The sequence below is a fragment of the Zingiber officinale genome, chromosome 10B (genome assembly GCF_018446385.1).
Source record: "Zingiber officinale cultivar Zhangliang chromosome 10B, Zo_v1.1, whole genome shotgun sequence".
Classification (NCBI taxonomy): Eukaryota; Viridiplantae; Streptophyta; class Magnoliopsida; order Zingiberales; family Zingiberaceae; genus Zingiber; species Zingiber officinale.
In genome coordinates, this window is record NC_056005.1 from 94,460,583 (window position 1) to 94,479,809 (window position 19,227).

The window sequence follows — 19,227 nt, forward strand, 5'->3', positions numbered from 1 at the left end:
CATGATACTTCATCCAATCTTCAGACTTCATCCGGCTCAGATTCGGGACAACATCAAATATATTTAAAAATTCTAATTTTTTTTTTAAATAATCAGAAGCAAAAAAAAGGGAGTGCGAGCGCTAATCGATTATGGTTTGGGTTTCGGTTTTAAACCCAATTAATAGATCTTGACCGTCGATCAAACTTGGTGTCCGAATTGGATGGTCAAGATTGTTTTAACGACCTGGCACGCTACTGCACTGAAAAGTCAAAATGAACAATTTGTAAATTCTAGGGGCAAGTTGATATTTTTCAAAGATATTAAGGTGAATTAAAAATTTAGATAAACTTTGAGGGGGCAAAGTAAAACTTTCTCACCAGCCAAGCGTTATAGGGCAGGAGGCCACCACTCTGACTGCGCTCCGTTGGCATCTGCTCCGCCTCCCAAATCGCCGGCTTCTTCCTGCCGAGGCTCCTCCAGGTTCGTCCCTCTACTTTCATTTCACCCCGTTGCAGTGATCTGTTCCTTTGGTTGATGTCGGCGTCGTTGGATCTATTCGGTACCTAGATCTTCCAATTTATGGTATTTCTCGGTGGACTTTTCTTTCTGAATCTAAAGATTAAGTTTATTACTGGCGTCGGCTCCATATTTTTCTCGATCGATGCTGGATTTTTTTACTTTAGGCAGGATTTAGGTTTTGGTCATTCGGTTATCGTAGTAGACGACTCTTGCTTGTGCTTGCAGAATTCCCCTATTAGGAAAAGTTGGAGCGCGGTTCCAGGCTTATGATTCTCATTGGATGCTTTGATATTTTGTTGTTAAGCTTCGTAGAAAACTCCCTTTTTATAAAAGGGAAACAAAGCGTCCTAATTTGATATTTTTATCTATAGTTGTTCTCAAAATATTTTTTTTTATGTGGTTTGTGGATTCCACGTTACAGTCGCCTATATGCTTAGTTTGATCAGTTAATTAATAAATCTGAACTCAAATTACAATTGATTGCTCTGTGAATTGTATGCCAAATTGATATTTTTTATCTGTAGTCGTTCTCAAAATCATATCTTTTTGTGCTGTTTGGGGATTCCACTTTGCACTCGCCTATATGCTTATTTTGATCAGTGAATTAATAAGTCTGAACTCAAATTACAATCATTTGCGCTGTGGATTGTATGCCACTGACAGTTGTATTACTTTCTTAATTGTGTGAAATTGCCTTTGTGAACGGTGTTTCTCTCCTGTCTGTTACCTTTCTGATTACATCTTTCTCAGAACTTATCGCAAACTACTCAATGGCTGCTGGACGAGGCATTGGCCAACTCTTGAGAAAGCACCTTCAGTTTCAGTCAGCAGTAAATATTTATCACTTTCCCCATTTTTACAGCATTCGCTCCTCTCACTCTGTTAGAAACATATCATAGGTTACTAGTCCATTTCTCTTGGACAGCCATATCATGCTTTACTTGCCTCAATGCATATACATCACATCTAAGTGAATGGTTTGTGTTCGATTCATGTAAAGACACTATTTGTTCTTTAGTTCTTGTGTGTCTAAACATGCTTTTAGGGTATTAAAATGCTTCAAAACAAGGTTTGCTTCTTCATCCTCGTCCTCTCTAGTCACATGTAAGTTCCCACACTCAGGAATTTGTACAAAAACAAGGATTTTCACACTATCCTTTATTTTTTTTTTTAAACCTCAATAAGTGATATAAATTATGCCATCCTCAATAAATGTTTTGTTCCTTAAATTGAGTACAATACATTGAGGATTACTAACAAATCTATGGTTATGTCTGCGGATTCCTGCTCTGGTGTCATCGCAAAAGCAGGAAGAGGCTATTGTATCAGCTGGCATGAAATCGTTGAAAGCTTTTGCGTTACTTGGAGTTGGGATTACTGGTGCTTTAAGCTTTGCATCCTTGGCATCTGCTGATGAAGCTGAGCATGGTTTACCGCCTTCAAATTATCCATGGCCTCACAAGGGCATCCTGAGTTCATATGATCATGCATCGTAAGTAAAACAGTGTTCGCATTTTGTTTTTCTGGTTTCCTGAAAACTGAAACTTTATTTGTTACAAAATGTTTTTCTTTAAAACGGTTTATAATTTCTGTATTCTTATTCCATGCTTGGGATTTTGCAACTGTCGCCTGTGCACGTTATTGTTGATAATCATTTATGATCGTCTTTTAATGATAATGCGTACTTATTCAGTTTAAGACTGGTTTGAAAACTTACTTGATATGCACAGAATTCGGCGGGGCCACCAAGTTTATCAACAAGTATGTGCTTCTTGCCATTCTATGTCTCTGATCTCATATAGAGATCTTGTTGGCGTGGCATACACTGAAGAGGAGACCAAAGCAATGGCTGCTGAAATTGAGGTCGTTGATGGCCCCAATGATGAAGGGGAAATGTTCACTCGTCCTGGCAAATTAAGCGATCGGTTTCCTCAGCCATATGCAAATGAACAAGCAGCAAGGTTTGCAAACGGAGGGGCATATCCTCCAGATTTGAGCCTGATTACGAAGGTACTACCTCTCCTTGTCTATCTCAGTTACTTGTCACTCATGTTTTCTTCGACAAGCTTGACTTTCTGTCCCTTTTTCCTAGGCCCGACACAATGGACAGAACTATGCGTTTGCTCTTCTCACTGGCTATCGTGATCCTCCTGCTGGTGTTTCGGTAATTGAAGCAATTATATGTGATCTTTAACCTTTTTCATATCTGCAAATATAATTTACAGTTTATTGAACTCGTAGCAGTATAATTTCTCAATGATAGCATTTTTTATATTCTTTTGTTCACAACTTCCTCCAAAAAAAAATTTCTTCATTACAATGAAAACAAGGCCTTGTTTCTTTGAAAAGTCCATATATTGAAAAGATAGACAACATCGAATGTAGTTCATGATTGTCCACTAGGCAAAATTGAACTCAATATTAACTTCAAATTTCATAAGCTAGGGAATTGCTTTCGCCTGTGCAATCTCGATGCGTTTTTAAGAAGATTCAAAGCAATCGCTCGCTAAGTCTTATGTTTCTTATTGATGTGATTACAGATTCGTGAGGGGCTCCACTACAATCCATATTTCCCTGGTGGTGCAATAGCCATGCCGAAAATGCTTATCGATGGTGCTGTCGAGTATGAGGATGGTACTCCTGCAACTGAATCCCAGGTAATTGAACTGAGGATGTGTGTTTGTATTCATAAACTGTGTTTGGTCGGATACTAATTTCTCAAATGCCACTATTGCTCCAGATGGGTAAGGATGTTGTAACATTTTTATCTTGGGCAGCCGAGCCTGAGATGGAGGAGAGGAAACTGGTAAACTCCAGCCTTTTCGTGCTTATTTTACCAAGATTCGCTTCGTGACTAATTGTTGTGCTTTGTGTTTTGGTAGATGGGATTCAAATGGATTTTTGTACTCTCGCTTGCACTTCTCCAGGCTGCATACTACCGGCGGTTGAAGTGGTCAGTTTTCAAGTCGCGCAAGTTGGTCGTAGATGCTGTCAACTGATGCTTTTATTTCTTCACGGGAAAGACCACCGGAATAACGACATTGGATGATGTACATTGTCAGATTGATCTAAAGCAATTTTTGGTTCATTCTCCATGCCGGAGAAGTATGTTCTTCTCAGACTTTATTTTTTGGATTGTCAAGGTTTGGAATGGCGGTCGACGGATGGTTTGTTAGTTATTTTCGAACACCAGATGATATGATTCTGTTGTTTGTGTTGCTTTTGCATAAATAATCAGCATAATGTTTTAACATTTTTGTGATGTTCTTGGAACATTTAACTTTTAAACAAATATCTGAATAGCACACTTCTTTATTCCAGGTAGGTTATATGGATATTTCTACATTATTTGGTTTTATGAGGTTTATGGTTTATTTTATTATTATTTATATTTATATACATTTTATTTTATTTTATTATTATTAATTAAATCTTTTTAGGTTTTTATTGTGGATATTTGTCATACTTGCAAATTATCGGAAATATTTATTAATTATTTAAGTTAGAATTGTAAATTAATCAAATCTTTACTATGAACTTATTTCTAATTGTTTAATACATATAAGATTATTTCTAATTATTTAATACACATAAGATTGATTAAATGAATAAATTTAAATAATTTATTCTTATATTAAATGAATAAATTTAAATAATTTATTAAATTAAACAAGTACATTTGAACACCTACATTCCAATTGGTGCTATTCATGAATAATATTATTAATAAAATTTATATCAAACGGAAAAATATCAAAATGAATAAATAATTTTATTTATCAAGTTTAATAATTAATCAGACAAGTTTAAACTGTAAAAATTTTTAAATAAATTTAAATTTAGAATTTAATAACATCTAAATGATTCAAGTTTAAGTAAACAAGTTTAAACAATAATTTTAATGATTTGATATTCGAATCAGCTTGATTCAATTATTTTATCAAACCAGTTTGAACATTATAAAAATTAACTCTAACTTAGCTAATTTATCACTCTAATTTAAATATAAATTCGTATCATTTTAAGTATCTTTCAGAGTTTTTCATTTTCTCTTCTATTCAAATTATATCATTTATATATATATATATATATATATATATATATATATATATATGTTAACTAACATAATCATTGTCTAATGTACCATTTTATAATCTAATTTTATAGTCAAAGTTACAATTAATAGTCATAATCTTGCAACATAACTACAATGAATGATTACAGTCAATCAGTACAATTAGACGCAAAATTATGGTCGATCGGCGATGGATGATAGTTAAATTTATTTTAAAAAAAACCTATTAATAAAAATAAGCAAGACTTTTTTTTAGATATTTTTAAAAATTAAATGCATCCTTTCATAAAAAATCATGTTTTTTTTTATAATATGTTCCAACTTCATTCAATTTATGTTAGAGGTAGATAATCTTCTCTTTAGTTATCTATAGAGTAAATTCATAAATTGACCATTAAAGGTAGATAATCCTCTCTTTAGTTATCTATAGAGTAAATTCATAAATTGACTGTAGTTTACTTTCTTTCACATAATTTAAAAACGGACTATGAAGAACATATGGAATTAGTGTAATCATCTTTTGCTACAATTTACAAAGTAAATTCAAAATAAAACTTACATTATTTAAAAATTGATATTAAGTATTCAACTTATGTCAACTAATTCTAAGGGTGACAAATCCGGTTTCATAGAAATTTCTCACTAACAAAAGGTAAATTGAGAAACGCTCACACCCAGTTTTCTTAGATCAACCGTTCATTAAAACAAATTTATACATTAATTCATCAAAATTAAAATTTGATCTTACAATTCTAAAAAACTGAGGAGACGTCTTACTACTATGCCATTGCTTAGAGGGCATTGTTATATTGCTTATTCGTATCCATAAATGATTGTCATCGATATAAATAAAGTTACATAAGAAGATCTTCCCTGTTATTGATGCTTAGAATTACAATTATTCTTCTGACTTGTACCTGCAATTCAATAATAATAATTATTATGTGAAAATAATGCAAAAGGTAATTTGAATCTCATTAGCAATGTACTTGTATATAATCAATTAGTGTTGAAAATGAATGATAAATAAAAGTAGATCTCAATTGAATGCCAAACACTATGTAAATTTTCTCAATTGAATGTCATGTTATCACTTACCATGAATATTATAAAACCAATTGCAAGTAGAAGAATTCACATTTGTGTGAAAAATAATCATCAACTTCAAAGGGCTTGTTATTTGTCGAAAGGAAGACTAAAGTTTCCCCCATAGTACTCGCTAATAGAAGCCTGTTGTAAATTTTTTTTTAAAAAAAAGAAGATAGAATTAAAATTCTTGTGTTTGATTTTGTCGACATTTGAAGAAAATCTCATGTGGTTCTTTAGAAGGATGCACAATTTGTAATAACATATTCTGAGCATGAGGAAAGAACATGAAAGACAAGAGAACAATCGATTCAAATTATTCTTAGACATGATGGAGTGAGATCTGGATGTAAACAATCTTTAACTACTAGAAATTAGATGACTCGTCGAAATGAGCCAAGTGGTGCTAGTTTGAATTCTTATCAAACTTAACACCGAACGAGCATAAACAAACTCTTATCCGTTTATGTATGGCTTGTTATCATTTACAGCCCTAAGGAAGTGTATTTGAGCAAAGGAAAAAAGATCATATTTTGGCATGTATGTTAAAAGGATAATTCTTTTAGAATTTATACCTGAAGAGTAGGAAGGATCAGGTCATACACTTGAAATAGGAACTTGAAATCTGTTGCAAACCTAAATGACCAAATTTATCATAATTAGTGAACCAAAAAGTTAACTATTGTACCAAAAAAGTGAGCGAAACATTGATATTCGAAGAAACAAGAGGCTGAGAGGAACTTCTAAAGGATGGTGCAAAATTCTATCTACGGAGGCAAAATTAAGTGACTAGTAGGCAAACGCGTGGATGATTCAAGTGAATATTCAAATGACAAATGCATTACAATTATGAACTTCGATATGTCAAAACACAGGAAAAATATTGAACTTATGAAAAAGGAAATTGCAGAAGAAGAGAATAATGTTGATCTTAGAAAAATATATATGCTACTAAATATAAAGGTGCACCTTCTTAAAATCCGAGAGCAAACATACAACTCTTCGATATCTGATTCAATCTTCAGCTTAATATATTGCTTGAAAAGCTCAACCAAGCTGCAAATCATTTCCTCTGATTCCATTGAACTTAAGTCAGAAAATGAAGGTAGAAAAGGACTCAAGGACTGGAGTGTCAGAGAAAGAAGGCCATTTGTATCAGATCTGGCAAACTGTGTTGCCATAATGTTCAAGACGAAACAATTACTATGTTGGAACTTCTCAACCCAACTTGGAGGAGTTCCTATCCACATAGACATATTAGAATTTCCAGGATTTTCATCTGGGTTAGAGGGCATATCCTTCTCACTAGTGCTGGGGTCATTTCCAGGATAATGATGGGTTCTGTGTGGAGGCAGTGATGCAAGAATATCAGCCTTCAATTCTTTAGGTAGCTGATCAAGCACGGAGTAATCTAACTGACTAAGAGACTGAGGTATCATATCTAAATGATTATCATCATGAGCATCTGCGTGTAAATCATCTGGCCTCGAATAAGATGCCGTACAAGTCTGAATTTGTTGGAAGTTGTCCTCGTTTGCTCCCTAGAGATGCGGATATTACTAACATGAGCATAAATATAGCCAATATTAAAAGAGGATCAACAAAAACTTAAACACAGAGAATCTAAGATAAATGACATTATTTATCTTTGGAACTTGCTCTGCTACCAAATTTTTAGAGATCCAGTAAACTTTATCTAGCAGAAGATGATTAAAATCTACTCTTGTACAACAAAAATTTCAAATAGGAGTTACTATTAAGATAAAGAGCAGATTCTCTGACCTGATGGCAAGCTAAACTCAATAAGAGGAAGAAACATATAGACAGGTTGCCAATGCCAAATACAGAAGGAATTAATAAAAAAAAACAGAAGTATAGTGTGTGAGCTGTCTCTACAAAAGTAGTTTTATTGGCATCAACGAACCAATGTTGAATACTTGCTTGCAAAAAAAATGAGAACATGTAGTAGAATAAAAATATGAATGCAACAAGAAAGATGAGAAAGACAATCAACGACGTAACAGGTTGATATAAATAGTATTTATTTGAAAAATTGGTTTGTAAGTCAGAGACTTCTAGCCAACAGTTTCATCCAATTCTAGATGAACCTAGCTTGTTTATTCAACATACAATTTAGAAAAGACTTAATAGCATTTCCAAGCAAGGACAAACTCAGTAGAATCAGTAACACAGCTAACATAACCATATAGAGTGTTAGATGGATTGCTGAGTGGACAGATGTTTACATAAATTAAAACATTCATGTATTGTAAACCGTGTTATAAATCTAAAAAATCAAAGGAACATGAATACCAATAAAAATATAACAGATAAATAGATACATGTATGTTGAATGTTAGTAGATGAAAACATTTTACCTCCTGCTGCTGATTGCAAGGTCCATTGTATGGATTATCTAATTGTTCCTTCAGCTTTACTTTGTTCACACATGCAAAACTCTGTCCCATCTCTATTCCCTTATGCTTTTCTTTCATATCATTAATACTTGGTGCTTCATATTCCACCTCACAAAACTTTTCCGTTCCATTAAACATAGCTTCTCTATATGTTGAGCATTCACCTTGCTCATCAACTATCAACTGATTCATTTTTTCATTCTTTAGTAACAACGGCCTTCTGGTAGATAGTGAACTAAGAGCTATAGTGGTTTTTTCATCCCTCCGATTTGACACGCTCTTAGAAGTAAAAAAGGAAGACAGCTTTTGTTGCTTATGAGTCCCATTCTCAAGCTCATTTAACTGGTAAGGAACCCCTAAGCAAAATAAGAAAAAAGGCTAAATAAATGAGAAATACATTTCATTTAGCATCAAATAAAATCAATTTTGTTGGTATTTCCAACACGTATGCTAAATATTTCTCAACTATCATTTATGAGGAACCTCACAAGGCCTTGAAGTTAACCAATACTAATCAATTGTGAGAAAATGGAAGTAGAAACATATTCTTGTGATAACATCATCGTCATCATCAAATCATGTTCATTTCAACTATGGGATCTGCTACATGAATGTGTATCCCTCCATCAAGCTTCAAGCAAGATTGTGTCATTGGATTTTGATTGGCGAGGCATTAATTCATTTCATGTGTCATTAATTTAAATACAAGAAATTATGCTAATTGCAAATGCTTTGCTCAAAGCTGAAGATCATATTCCACAAAGCTACCATCTAAAGGGTAAAAAAAAAAAAAACTTCTTTAGCAAAAGGTTGTAGGGTTGTTGCCAAATATCATATGAATGCTAAAATTTTAGGAAACGATAAAAAGGAAAATCATGAGTAAAGACATTTACAGCTCAAAAGCTTATTAGCCGCCACAGATTCAATCACCCAAGCAGGTTTTACAACTGGAAGCCCTCGACTGAATGCCCTGAACCATCAAAAGATTACCATAATCAATTAAAGAATTACTTTAACAAACACATCAGATAGATACCGTGATGCTCCAAGGTGACCTGAAGTTCCTCATTTTGCTGTCAGGCAGATGGCTGCAAATGATATGCGTTACAGAGCGCCTCGAGAAGTAATTCTCGTACCGACCACCATGAATCATCATACAAGCTCTGAGATCCTACAGGAATCCATCCAAGAACACACTATCACAACTAAATCGACAGATCTACTGATAAAATTTCATTAAAAAAAAAACGTAAACAGAAATTAATGGCATACCTGACTGGAAGGGATCGTGAATCCGTCAACGAAGATCGAGATACCAAAGAAAATGCCCTTCCCGCTTCCGAGCCGGCCACGGAAGACCGCACTAGCATCGAATTGCTCCCGAAGCTTTTGGCTTTTCACCGCCATGTAGCTGCGATGGAAGGAGAGCTGGAAAGATGAGGAGCGAGCGAGGACGAGGAATAGATGACGAACCTGAAAGGAGAGCCGCGTGCCTTCCGGGGTGTGCGAAAGGGGGTTTCTTAGCACCGCGACGACCGAATTCTCTAGGGTTCCTGGTCCGTGCGGGATCGGATCTGGTCGCTGTCCATGGAGATAGCGAAGATCTTGACGTCGCCATTCCGAAGGGTAAGGAGGAGTAGGCAGTGGTGGTGGTGGAGGAGGAGGAGGCCAGGCGGCGGTGTTACTGATGGGGAAATGGGCGCCGCCGGATTTGAATCTTAAACGAGCACAGCGTACGGGGGAAGAAAGACGTTGCTGACGCATTCTAGTGGATGTTTTTTAGAAAAGGTAAACTTTGTGAGGTGAAGTGAACCCTTTTATAGGTCTTAATTGACAATAATGGAAACTAAATGGGCCAAATCGCAAGTTTTCCATGCACATTAACAGGTGCAAAATTTTCTAGATCAGAAGAGGTTCTGTCCATTCATTGGATGGGTGGATTGGACCTCACCTGTTAAACAAGTAGGATCCAGCTCATCTAACCAATGAATGAGCAAGGGATCAGGAGTGGTCTAGGGATTCGAGACCAGAGGATCCCTGCCCTGTAGTCCAGATCTTCTAGTAACCTAGTTAAAAAAATGACCAGGATGACCGCTTCTAATTATGATCGAAATCATATTCAGATTGTGATCCTTTTTTAGGTTCATTGTCCTCGAGTTATAGTTTGAGTCTCTGACCATCGAAAGGCTGCCCCTGTTTGACGGCAGGGTGCCTGGTTACTTGTCCATTGTCGACGGTCTCCGAGTGATCTCTGGCCATCCATCCTAACTTAAATTATAATCTAGAGAGACGATGAACCCAATCGTCAGCTGATTGGACACCACATGTTGCGTCCGGCCGGCTGATAACTGGCCATCCATCTTAAAATCGAGGCCAAAGCAGCACGGAAAGCTCCACGATTAGAGGTAAACGCTATTACCGAGAAACCTCCTACCTTGATATATGAAGAAAAAGAGGAGGCACAGATCCACCTCAGTCGGCTGGAAGCCACGACTCTCGTGGCTACCGACTTAGAGGAGAAGCAAAAGACGAAATTGATCCTCTGCCTTAAGAAAAATCATGGCATATTCGCATGGTTGACACATGAACTGCCCGACATCTCCCCAAGCGTGGTCCATCACGAGTTGCACGTCCGACCGGACGCTCGGCCGATCAAACAAAGAAAATGGGACTTTAACGGCGAGCAGAACATAATCATCCGGGCGGAAATAGAAAAATTGTTGGAGGTCGACCACATCAGGGAAGTCCAATTCCCAAGCTAGATCGCTAACGTCGTCCTCGTCTCCAAGCGGGGCAACAAATGACGAGTCTGCATCGACTTTCGTGATCTGAACAAAGCGTTCCCGAAGGACTTCTACCCGCTACTTTGGATCGACCAGATGGTGGATTCCGCTGCGGGATGCGAGCTGGTTAGTAATTAACCCTAAGAGCCAATCATGAGATGATTAGGCCTTTTGATTACTAATTAAGTTAGACTCAAATGAACTCACTCATTGGACTGAGTCCAATCCGAATTAGACACATTGAATTAATCGGTTAGACTCAATGAGTTAGACTTATTGGGTTATTAGATTAATGGTTAATCCAATATAATAAATTCAACCCATTAAGAGGAATACAAAGAGACAAAAATCCTTGGTATTCATTAGATGAATATAAATAGGTTTTTGTCATTTATTTTTCATAAGATGAATAAGATGAGAATGTGAAAAGAAATGGTGACTCTTGATCTCCCCTCTTCTTCCTCCTCCTTCCTTCTTAGCTGATTCTTGGAGTTTTGGATGAATCATTCTTCTTGCTAGCACAAGAAGATGGTTCTTCTCCAAAGGCTTCGTTCATGCGACAAACGAAGGATATGCTCGTGTGGATACCATAGAGGTGCGGACGCTTGAACGCGTTGAGATCTGGATCCAAAGAAAAGGTTGCTGTCAGGATTGCGAATGGCACGCAACAAAGGTATAATCCTATCATGTAACTTAGTATAGATTGTTTGTATGCAATGTTTTTCCCTTCGCATGGATATGCTGGATAAGAGGATCTAGTTAATTTCCACTGCGCTTTCACGTGTTTAGCATGCAAGATCCCAACAATCTACATGTTGGATGCCTATCAGGTGTAGGACCGTTGGGCCGGCTAGGAGAGGGTTGTTGGATAGTCCTGTAAATACAAAAAGCAAACAACAACCTTTCTCGAACTCTTTAAGCTAACACTTGTATATATAAAGTAAGCCGATAAATTGGGGTTCAAACACCAGGGTTATCATCAAGTGTTGCTCGCCCGCGAAGATCAAGAAAAGGTCAGTTTCATTATGACCGACGAAACATACTACTATAACATCATGTCGTTCAGGCTCAAGAACGTCGGTGCCACTTATCAAAGACTGATGAACAAAGTGTTCTGACGGCAGATCGACCATAACATAGAGGTATACGTGGATGACATACTGATAAAATCCCTCCGAACTGCTGATCTATGTGCAGATATTGAGGAGACCTGCCAGACACTTAGGACTCATGGGATATAGCTAATCCGGGCAAGTGTCTGTTCGGCGTAAAGAGCGGATGCTTGTTAAGTTACATGCCACCAAGTGGGGCATTGAGGCAAACCCAAGCAAAGTAAAAGCACCGCAAGACATGCCACCACCTCGAAATTTGAAGGAAGCTCAGCGTCTCACCAGTCGGATCATGGCGCTATCCAGATTCATCTCTAAGTTATCCAATCGGAGCCTACCATTCCTCAAAATACTACGCCAAATGACAAAATTTCAATGAGACGCGGAGTGCGATTGGGCGTTCGAAGAGCTCAAAGAATATTTCAACTCCCTCCCTATCCTAGCTAAGCCATGTGTCGGCGAACCACTCCGAATCTACTTGTCATCTACAGAGTATGCGATCGGTTCGACATTGGTTAGGCAGAATGGCGAAGAATAACCAGTATACTTTTTAAGTCACATATTAAAAGATATTAAGTCCCACTACACTGGTCTTGAGAAGTTAGCTTACGCTTTAGTGCTCACCACGTGAAGGCTTCGCCCGTACTTCCTTGCTCACTCGATAATCGTGATGATCAACAGTCCCTTGGGAAGAGTCCTTCTCAATCTTGAGGCGTCCGACCAGTTGATCAAATGGACGACATAGCTTAGTGAATTCGACATCCAGTATCAACCCCGTACATCTATCAAGGCACAATCATTGGCAGATTTTGTTACCGAAGTCCAAAGCCCCGAGAAAGAGGTCGTTTGGAGGATATACGTGGATGATTCTGTGGGACCGTTAGAGTCGATAGAGGGAGGGGGTGAATATCGATTCGAAAAAGACGAGTATAAACGCAGCGGAAAAATAAAATAGACACAGATGTTTTTACTTCGTTCGGAGCCTGTGACGACTCCTACTCGAAGGCCCGTGGTCCTTGACCACTTTCGTTGGGCAATCACTAACAAGTCGAAATATGATTACAGAATGAGTACAGGAAATGCAAGTGAAAATAAAGCAATACCGACAAGGAAATTAAATAAAAATCGAAGTAGCACTTTGTCGGAACTTTGTTGGCGTCGCACTGAACGTCGAGCAGCAAGACCGGCAGTAGAAGAGTTCTCAGCTTAAATTCCATTCCCCTGAAGCTCCTGTCTGGGGCTTCTTTTATATGTTGTTCCAGGCGCCTGGATCCCTTCCGGGCGCCTGGAATGTGACGTAGCTGCACAAACCATGATGCTCCATGTGGCGATGACTCGGCTGGATAGAATTCGCCTTCCGGGTGCCCGGATCCCTTCCGGGCGCCCGGATCCCTTCCGGACGCCCGGATCCCTTCCGGACGCCAGGACCTCCGGGCGCCCGGATCCCCTCCGGGCGCCCGGACCACCTTGTTTCAGAAAACTCCCTTTTCCTGCAAAACAAAGTTAGTCCGAGGCAAATATGTATCCTGTAAAACAGATTGTTAGCACAGTTAAAGTTCAACAGATGGATAAAAAGAGTATGACTTAGATTCCGTCTTTCCGAGACCGGAATCTAGTCACGATCTCGACTTAGACATTCGAAATGGATCTAAGCCGGATCGACGCCTAATGTTCCCTTCCCGGGAACGCGTCCTCGCAGTCACTCCCCTCCTGTGACTTACCTCACTTACCTGCCAGACGTCCAGTCAGCCCGTCGACCCGTCTGGACTTCTCGCCAAGCGTCCGGTCAGCCCGTCGACCCGCTTGGACTTCTCGCCAGCTATCCAGTCAGCCCGTCGACCTAGCTGGACTTCTTGCCAAGCGTCCGGTCAGCCCGTCGACCCGCTTGGACTTCTCGCCAGCTATCCGGTCAGCCCGTCGACCTAGCTGGACTTCGTGCCAGACATCCGGTCAGCCCGTCGACCTGTCTGGGCTTCTCCTGCACACTTGATCAAAGTGTCAGACAATAACAAACTAACTTAACCTGATTTGTCATTCATCAAAACCTGGGTTAAATCGTTAGTGCTAACCGCACCAACAGATTCGCCCACTCGGCAGGGGAGCGGCATCAGCGTATTGCTCATCTCACCACAAGAAGACTGGATGCAACTGTCCATTTGGCTGGACTACAAAGACACCAATAATGAAACAGAGTATGAGACACTAATTGCTGGCTTACAGGCCGCTCGGCATATAGGAGCTGGCAAGGTCCTCATCCACTCGAACTCTCAGCTGACCTCGCAACAGCTAACCGGGGCGTTCGGGATAAGTAACGCCCGACTCAAGCTTTACGCTGAAGCCTTCGAAAAGCTAAAAGCCAATTTCCGGGAGGTCGTCATACAGAAGATCTCTCGATCAGAAAATCAAGCTGCAGACGAGCTAGCCAAGCTTGCCAGTTCACTATTGTTGATCGTCATAGCGCAACCAATCGAGCAGGTATCTTTGGTGGCTCATATTGACCGAATGGTGGGGCTCGTCTTCCCAAATGATTGGAGGACAACTTTGATAGAATTCTTATGTACGGGGGCTACGCCGCCCGATTAGGAAGAGGCCCGCCTGTTGAGGAAAATAGTTGGGCTGTTCACCTTGATCGGAGATCAGTTGTACAAGAAGGCCTTGTCCAGGCCTCTACTCAAGTGCGTGGGGTTAGAGGACGCTGCCTACATACTACAAGAAGTGCATCAAGGATCCTGTGGAGGGCATCCGGGCGGCCGCTCATTAGCGAGGAAAATTCCGCTGGCTGGATATTTTTAGCCGACCCTCCAGAAGGATATCACTCGGATGGTGGCCACGTGCTTGTCCTGCCAGAAGTACCACAACCTCTCGCACTGGCCAATATAGGAAATGAAGGTTTCCACTGTATCATGTCCGTTCGACCAATGTGGCATGGACATCGTAGGACCATTCCCCATGGCGACCGGTCAGTGGAACTTCTTGCTCGTTGAGGTGGACTACTTCTCCAAATGGGTCGAGGTCGAGCCCCTAGCCAAAATTACTGAGCAGATAGTCATTAAGTTCATATGGCAGAATATCATCTGTTGGTTCGGCATCCCTCCCCGGCTCATCTCAGACAATGGAAGACAATTCGCCGATCGGATGCTCAGGGAGTGGTGCGAGGGATATGACATCCAGTAGGCCTTCACTTCCGTGGCCTATCCGCAGAGTAATGGGCAAGCTGAAGTCACCAATCGGGAGATCCTTCAAATCCTTCGTACTCGGCTCGACCACATCGGAGGTAGTTGGGTTGATGAGCTCCCAAGTGTGCTATGGGCTATCCGCATGACCCAAAAGGAAGGCACAGGCATGCCCCCTTTCACCTGGTATACGACGGTGAAGCGGTCGTCCTGATGAAGGAAACATCGAACGAAGGTAAATGGAGCTCGACTTGGTGGACGAAGCACGAGCAAAAGCAGCCATTCGCCTGACAGCCTACCGGCAACGTATGAGGCAGAATTATAATCGGTGGGTGATCCCGAGATCCTTCTAGGTCGGTGACCTCGTCTGGAAGAAAGTGAAGTCAGTCGGCGATGTCGCTAAGCTCGAGGCACCATGGGCGGGACCATTTAAGGTCGTGCAAAAGTTTCGTTCGGGTGCCTATTATTTAGAGGACGAAGAGGGGAGGCAGCTCGAGAGGCCTTGGAGCGCGAACCATCTGCAACCCTACAGGGTTGGATGAGAGGTCCGTAAGTGAATCCTGTATTTTGTGGCTACTGAGTGGTTGCCGAGTGCAGGGAAAAGTTTAAATAAAAAAGCAAAGGCCTCTTTTAAGTGTGTTACCATCAACGATCGAGCGATGACCTAAAATCCAGGTACAAGTATAAACAAATCATCGAGCGACGACGTAAAACATTTGTCTCCCCTAAGGGTCAAGCGACGACCTTAAACCCTCATCTCCATCAACCGTCGAGCGGCGACGTTAAACTCGAGTCCCCAATAAATCGTCGAGCGGTAACATTAAACGCTTGCCTACATCAGCGGTCGAGCGGCGACCTTAAATCCTCGTCTCCAACAATGGTCGAACAGTGACCTTAAACCCTCGTCTCCATCGACGGTCGAGCGGCGACCTTAAACCCTCGTCTCCATCGATGGACGAGCGGCGACCTTAAACCCTCGTCTCCACCAATCGTCGAGCGGCGACGTTAAATGCGAGTCTTCGTCAAATCGTCGAGCAACGACGTTAAATGCGGGCCTGCTTCGAATCACGACGAGGTTGTATCCGAAGCTTCATCAACTAGACAAGCGGCAACGACAGACCCAAGACTACGCAGGCGGTCGAATGGCTGACTGCAGATAAGGGTTGCCCAAAAGCCCCAAAAGGGCAAATGAAGGGCATGTTCGAGAAAACGCTCCAGAATACTTCAGTCCCAGTGACTTGGAAAGAAATGTGAATCGAGTGGACGCTGTTGGTGCAACATCCCTCAGGTCAAGGTTGACCTGGTTGACCAAGCTTGAGTCTTGGTTTGAGTTTCGATGTTTGACAATGCAAGGTTGATTGAAGAAGAGTCAAGTAGGTCAAGGTTGACCGGATACTTGACTGGGAAGTCCTAGTGAGTAAAGCTAGGCAGGAGGAAAATCCTGGTGAGTGAAGCCAGGTGAAAGACCTAGTGAGTGAAGCTAGGCAATTGGGAAGTCCTAGTGAGTGAAGCTAGGCAGGAGGAAAATCCTGGTGAGTGAAGCCAGGTGAAAGACCTAGTGAGTGAAGCTAGGCAATTGGAAAAGTCCTGGTGAGTGAAGCCAGGCAAGAGAAATCCAGATGGGTCAAGGTTGACCAGACATCTGGTGAGAGTCCAAGTAGGTCAAAGGGATTGACCGGATACTTGGCACGAGGAAGAAAAGTCCAAGTAGGTCTTAGGGAGTGACCGGATACTTGGCAAGAAGAGAAAAGTCCAAGTGGGTCAAAGGGATTGACCAGACACTTGATGAGAGAGTCCTAGCTGGTCAAGGGTGACCGGATGCTAGGTCTTATGTACCAACAAGTCATGGTTGACTAGATGTTGGTTTAGGGGGCTTTGGACTTGGTTTTGGGCAAAAACTAAGGTTTGGATTGATCCGTGGATTGATCCAGCAGGTTTGGATTGATCCGTGGATTAATCCAGCAGGTTTGGATTGATCCGTAGATCGATCCAGCAGATCTGGATCGATCGGTGGATCGATCCGGAAGATTGGATCGATCCGCCGATCGATCCGGTGAGTCCCCGAGAGCCCCTGGATCGATCCGTGGATCGATCAGAAGTCAATCGATCGGTGGATCGATTGGGGCCTGGAGAATGGCCGGATCGATCCGTGGATCAATCCAGGCATGTTTCCAGAGCACAGAGGCGCTCTGGATCGATCCGTGGATCGATCCAAAGCCTCCCCGATCGATCGGGAGCAATCCAATCGATTGGGATTTGACCGTTGGCGTCATTTATAGCTGTTGGCGTGCGATTCCTTCGGCATCTCTTCACCGATTCAACTCAGATCTTCACCAGCTCCTCCACAGCTTTTCTCAAGCTCGAGATCGCCAGTTCTTGAAGGTTCTTGGAGGCTCTTCCAAGTCAAGAGGCGGATCAAAGCAAGAAGAAGAAACTAGGGTTAGGGTTTTTGTACTCATTGTAAGCTTGTAAGCTTGTATTTCTTGTATCCCTTCCCTCTCTTCTTGTATTGAGTCTTGTAGGGCTTCTCCGCCCTTGGTAGTTACCATAAAGGAGAGGTTTATTTAGTGGAGGGTGTGTGTGTTGGTGTAGATCCTTGAATTAGTCACCTCTTGTGAGGTGGATACCAAGTAAACCAACCGTGTTAGCGTTGTGTGATTGTTTCTTTGTATTTCCGCTGCACATCTTTGAAGAAACAAGCACCGCCGAGCACCGAGCGAACGCGACGAGCTATTCACCCCCCCCCCCCTCTAGCTACTTTTGGTCCTAACAAGTGGTATCAGAGCGAGTCCGCTCTTCACCGGAATCATCGCCGGAAGGGTCAAGCATAACAAGAAAAGCTAGAGGGTGAAGAAGTTGGAGCAAATTCTTCAAGTTCAAGACTTTATCAAGCTCAACTTCAAGATGCAATTCCAAGATGGACTTGGATTTGACACAAGGGTGGCTCCACCATACACTTCTACGAGTTTCGATTCTTGGAAATCAAGAATCGAAAATTTTCTTATGATGGAGATAGAGCAATGGTTTGCTCTAATGGAAGGCTTCAAGGCTCCAAGAAACTCAAAGGGTAAAGTTCTCAAGAGGAGCAAGTGGAGCCAAGAGCAAGTCCAAAGGTGCGAGGCCAATGACAAAGTGACCAAGCTCTTGGTCAATTTATTGCCAAACACCATCCTTTGCAAAATTGGAGAATTTGAAGATGCAAAGGAATTATGGAGCAAATTGGCCAAGCTTCATGAAGAGATCCCCTCCACTGTACAAGAGCAAGAAGAATCCAGAGAGGGTGACTCTTTGGAGCAAGACCAAAAGGAGGACTCCGAGGTTGAGAGATACTCAACCTCCGAAGAAGAGGAAATCCAAGAAGTTTCATCCTCAAGGGAATGCAACGAATGGAACAAGGAGGGAGCATACTCCTTGTTTCATATTCAAGATGATGAAGCCTCCACTTCTAGGATTGAGGGGGAGCAATCCTTGGTGACGCCGGATCAAGAAGAAGGAGAAGCTTCTACATCCGGGTCGAGAGAAGAAGAGGAGGAAGAAGCCTCTACCTCCACAAGTCAAGAAAAATCAAATGGAGGAGAATCAAGGTCCGATCTAGAGGAAGCTTCTACCTCCGGATCCAAAGGAAAAGATGTCATCCCTACAAGCAAAGGTATAAATATTTTAATTAATAATAAAAATCATATTATATGCTTTGAATGTAGGGAACATGGACACTACAAGAGCAAGTGCTCCAAATTGGCCAAGAAAAAGGGCCAAATGGCACAAAAAGACAAAGAGAAGCTCAAGGAGACCATCCCCGGAATAAAAAGGAGTAAGGAGCACATTGTGTGCTTCCTGTGCAACCAAAAGGGGCATTACCGAAGTCAATGCCCCAAGGGGAAGAAGATGGTCAAGGCTCAAGGAGGAATTAGTCAAGGAGAAGCCTCCAAGGTAAAGAAGAAGGTAACATTTATTGAGCCTACCCCGTTACATTATGGTAAAAAGCATGATAGTTCAAATTTTTATCATTTTAATGCAATTTACCATAAGAATAGAAAGCATGAGGGCTTTAAGGAAAAGCATGTGGCTCTACATGCCAAAACT

General features: G+C 41.1%; 2 protein-coding genes across 4 annotated transcripts; one reads left to right on the plus strand and one right to left on the minus strand.

Annotated features, from left to right (window-relative positions):
* Positions 1–344: 344 nt before the first annotated feature.
* On the plus strand, positions 345–3,754 carry LOC122029838 (cytochrome c1-2, heme protein, mitochondrial-like). Of its 2 annotated transcripts, none has more exons than XM_042588969.1 (8): positions 345–462; positions 1,252–1,331; positions 1,782–1,993; positions 2,232–2,511; positions 2,594–2,665; positions 3,042–3,158; positions 3,242–3,307; positions 3,384–3,754. In XM_042588969.1, exons 2-8 carry the CDS (start codon positions 1,272–1,274, stop codon positions 3,498–3,500), a joined length of 924 nt encoding a protein of 307 aa, XP_042444903.1. In that variant the 5' UTR covers positions 345–462; positions 1,252–1,271; the 3' UTR covers positions 3,501–3,754. The 2 variants fall into 2 exon arrangements, with proteins under 2 accessions (XP_042444903.1, XP_042444904.1); XM_042588970.1 differs by having other exon boundaries at positions 392–462; positions 1,812–1,993.
* A 1,486-nt stretch (positions 3,755–5,240) lies between these two features.
* Positions 5,241–9,785, minus strand: LOC122028720 (DNA repair protein REV1-like). Of its 2 annotated transcripts, XR_006124927.1 has the most exons (9): positions 9,573–9,785; positions 9,352–9,490; positions 9,135–9,250; positions 8,973–9,049; positions 8,041–8,435; positions 6,632–7,203; positions 6,238–6,298; positions 5,675–5,806; positions 5,241–5,493 (listed from the first exon to the last, which is right to left on the minus strand). XR_006124927.1 is itself a non-coding variant. In XM_042587584.1 (8 exons), exons 1-8 carry the CDS (start codon positions 9,695–9,697, stop codon positions 5,431–5,433), a joined length of 1,548 nt encoding a protein of 515 aa, XP_042443518.1. In that variant the 5' UTR covers positions 9,698–9,784; the 3' UTR covers positions 5,242–5,430. The 2 variants fall into 2 exon arrangements, 1 of the variants encoding a protein (XP_042443518.1); XM_042587584.1 differs by lacking the exon at positions 5,675–5,806 and having other exon boundaries at positions 5,242–5,493; positions 9,573–9,784.
* Positions 9,786–19,227: the final 9,442 nt, after the last annotated feature.

Coding starts and splice junctions, on each gene's coding strand:
- LOC122029838 (XM_042588969.1), top strand. CDS start 1,272: ATGGCTGCTGGACGAGGCATTGGCCAACTCTTGAGAAAGCACCTTCAG. Junction 2,666..3,041: donor ATCCTCCTGCTGGTGTTTCG/GTAATTGAAGCA, acceptor ATGTGATTACAG/ATTCGTGAGGGGCTCCACTA. Junction 3,159..3,241: donor CTCCTGCAACTGAATCCCAG/GTAATTGAACTG, acceptor CTATTGCTCCAG/ATGGGTAAGGATGTTGTAAC.
- LOC122028720 (XM_042587584.1), bottom strand. CDS start 9,697: ATGGCGACGTCAAGATCTTCGCTATCTCCATGGACAGCGACCAGATCC. Junction 9,251..9,351: donor TCACGATCCCTTCCAGTCAG/GTATGCCATTAA, acceptor GGATTCCTGTAG/GATCTCAGAGCTTGTATGAT. Junction 9,050..9,134: donor AGCAAAATGAGGAACTTCAG/GTCACCTTGGAG, acceptor TTGATGGTTCAG/GGCATTCAGTCGAGGGCTTC.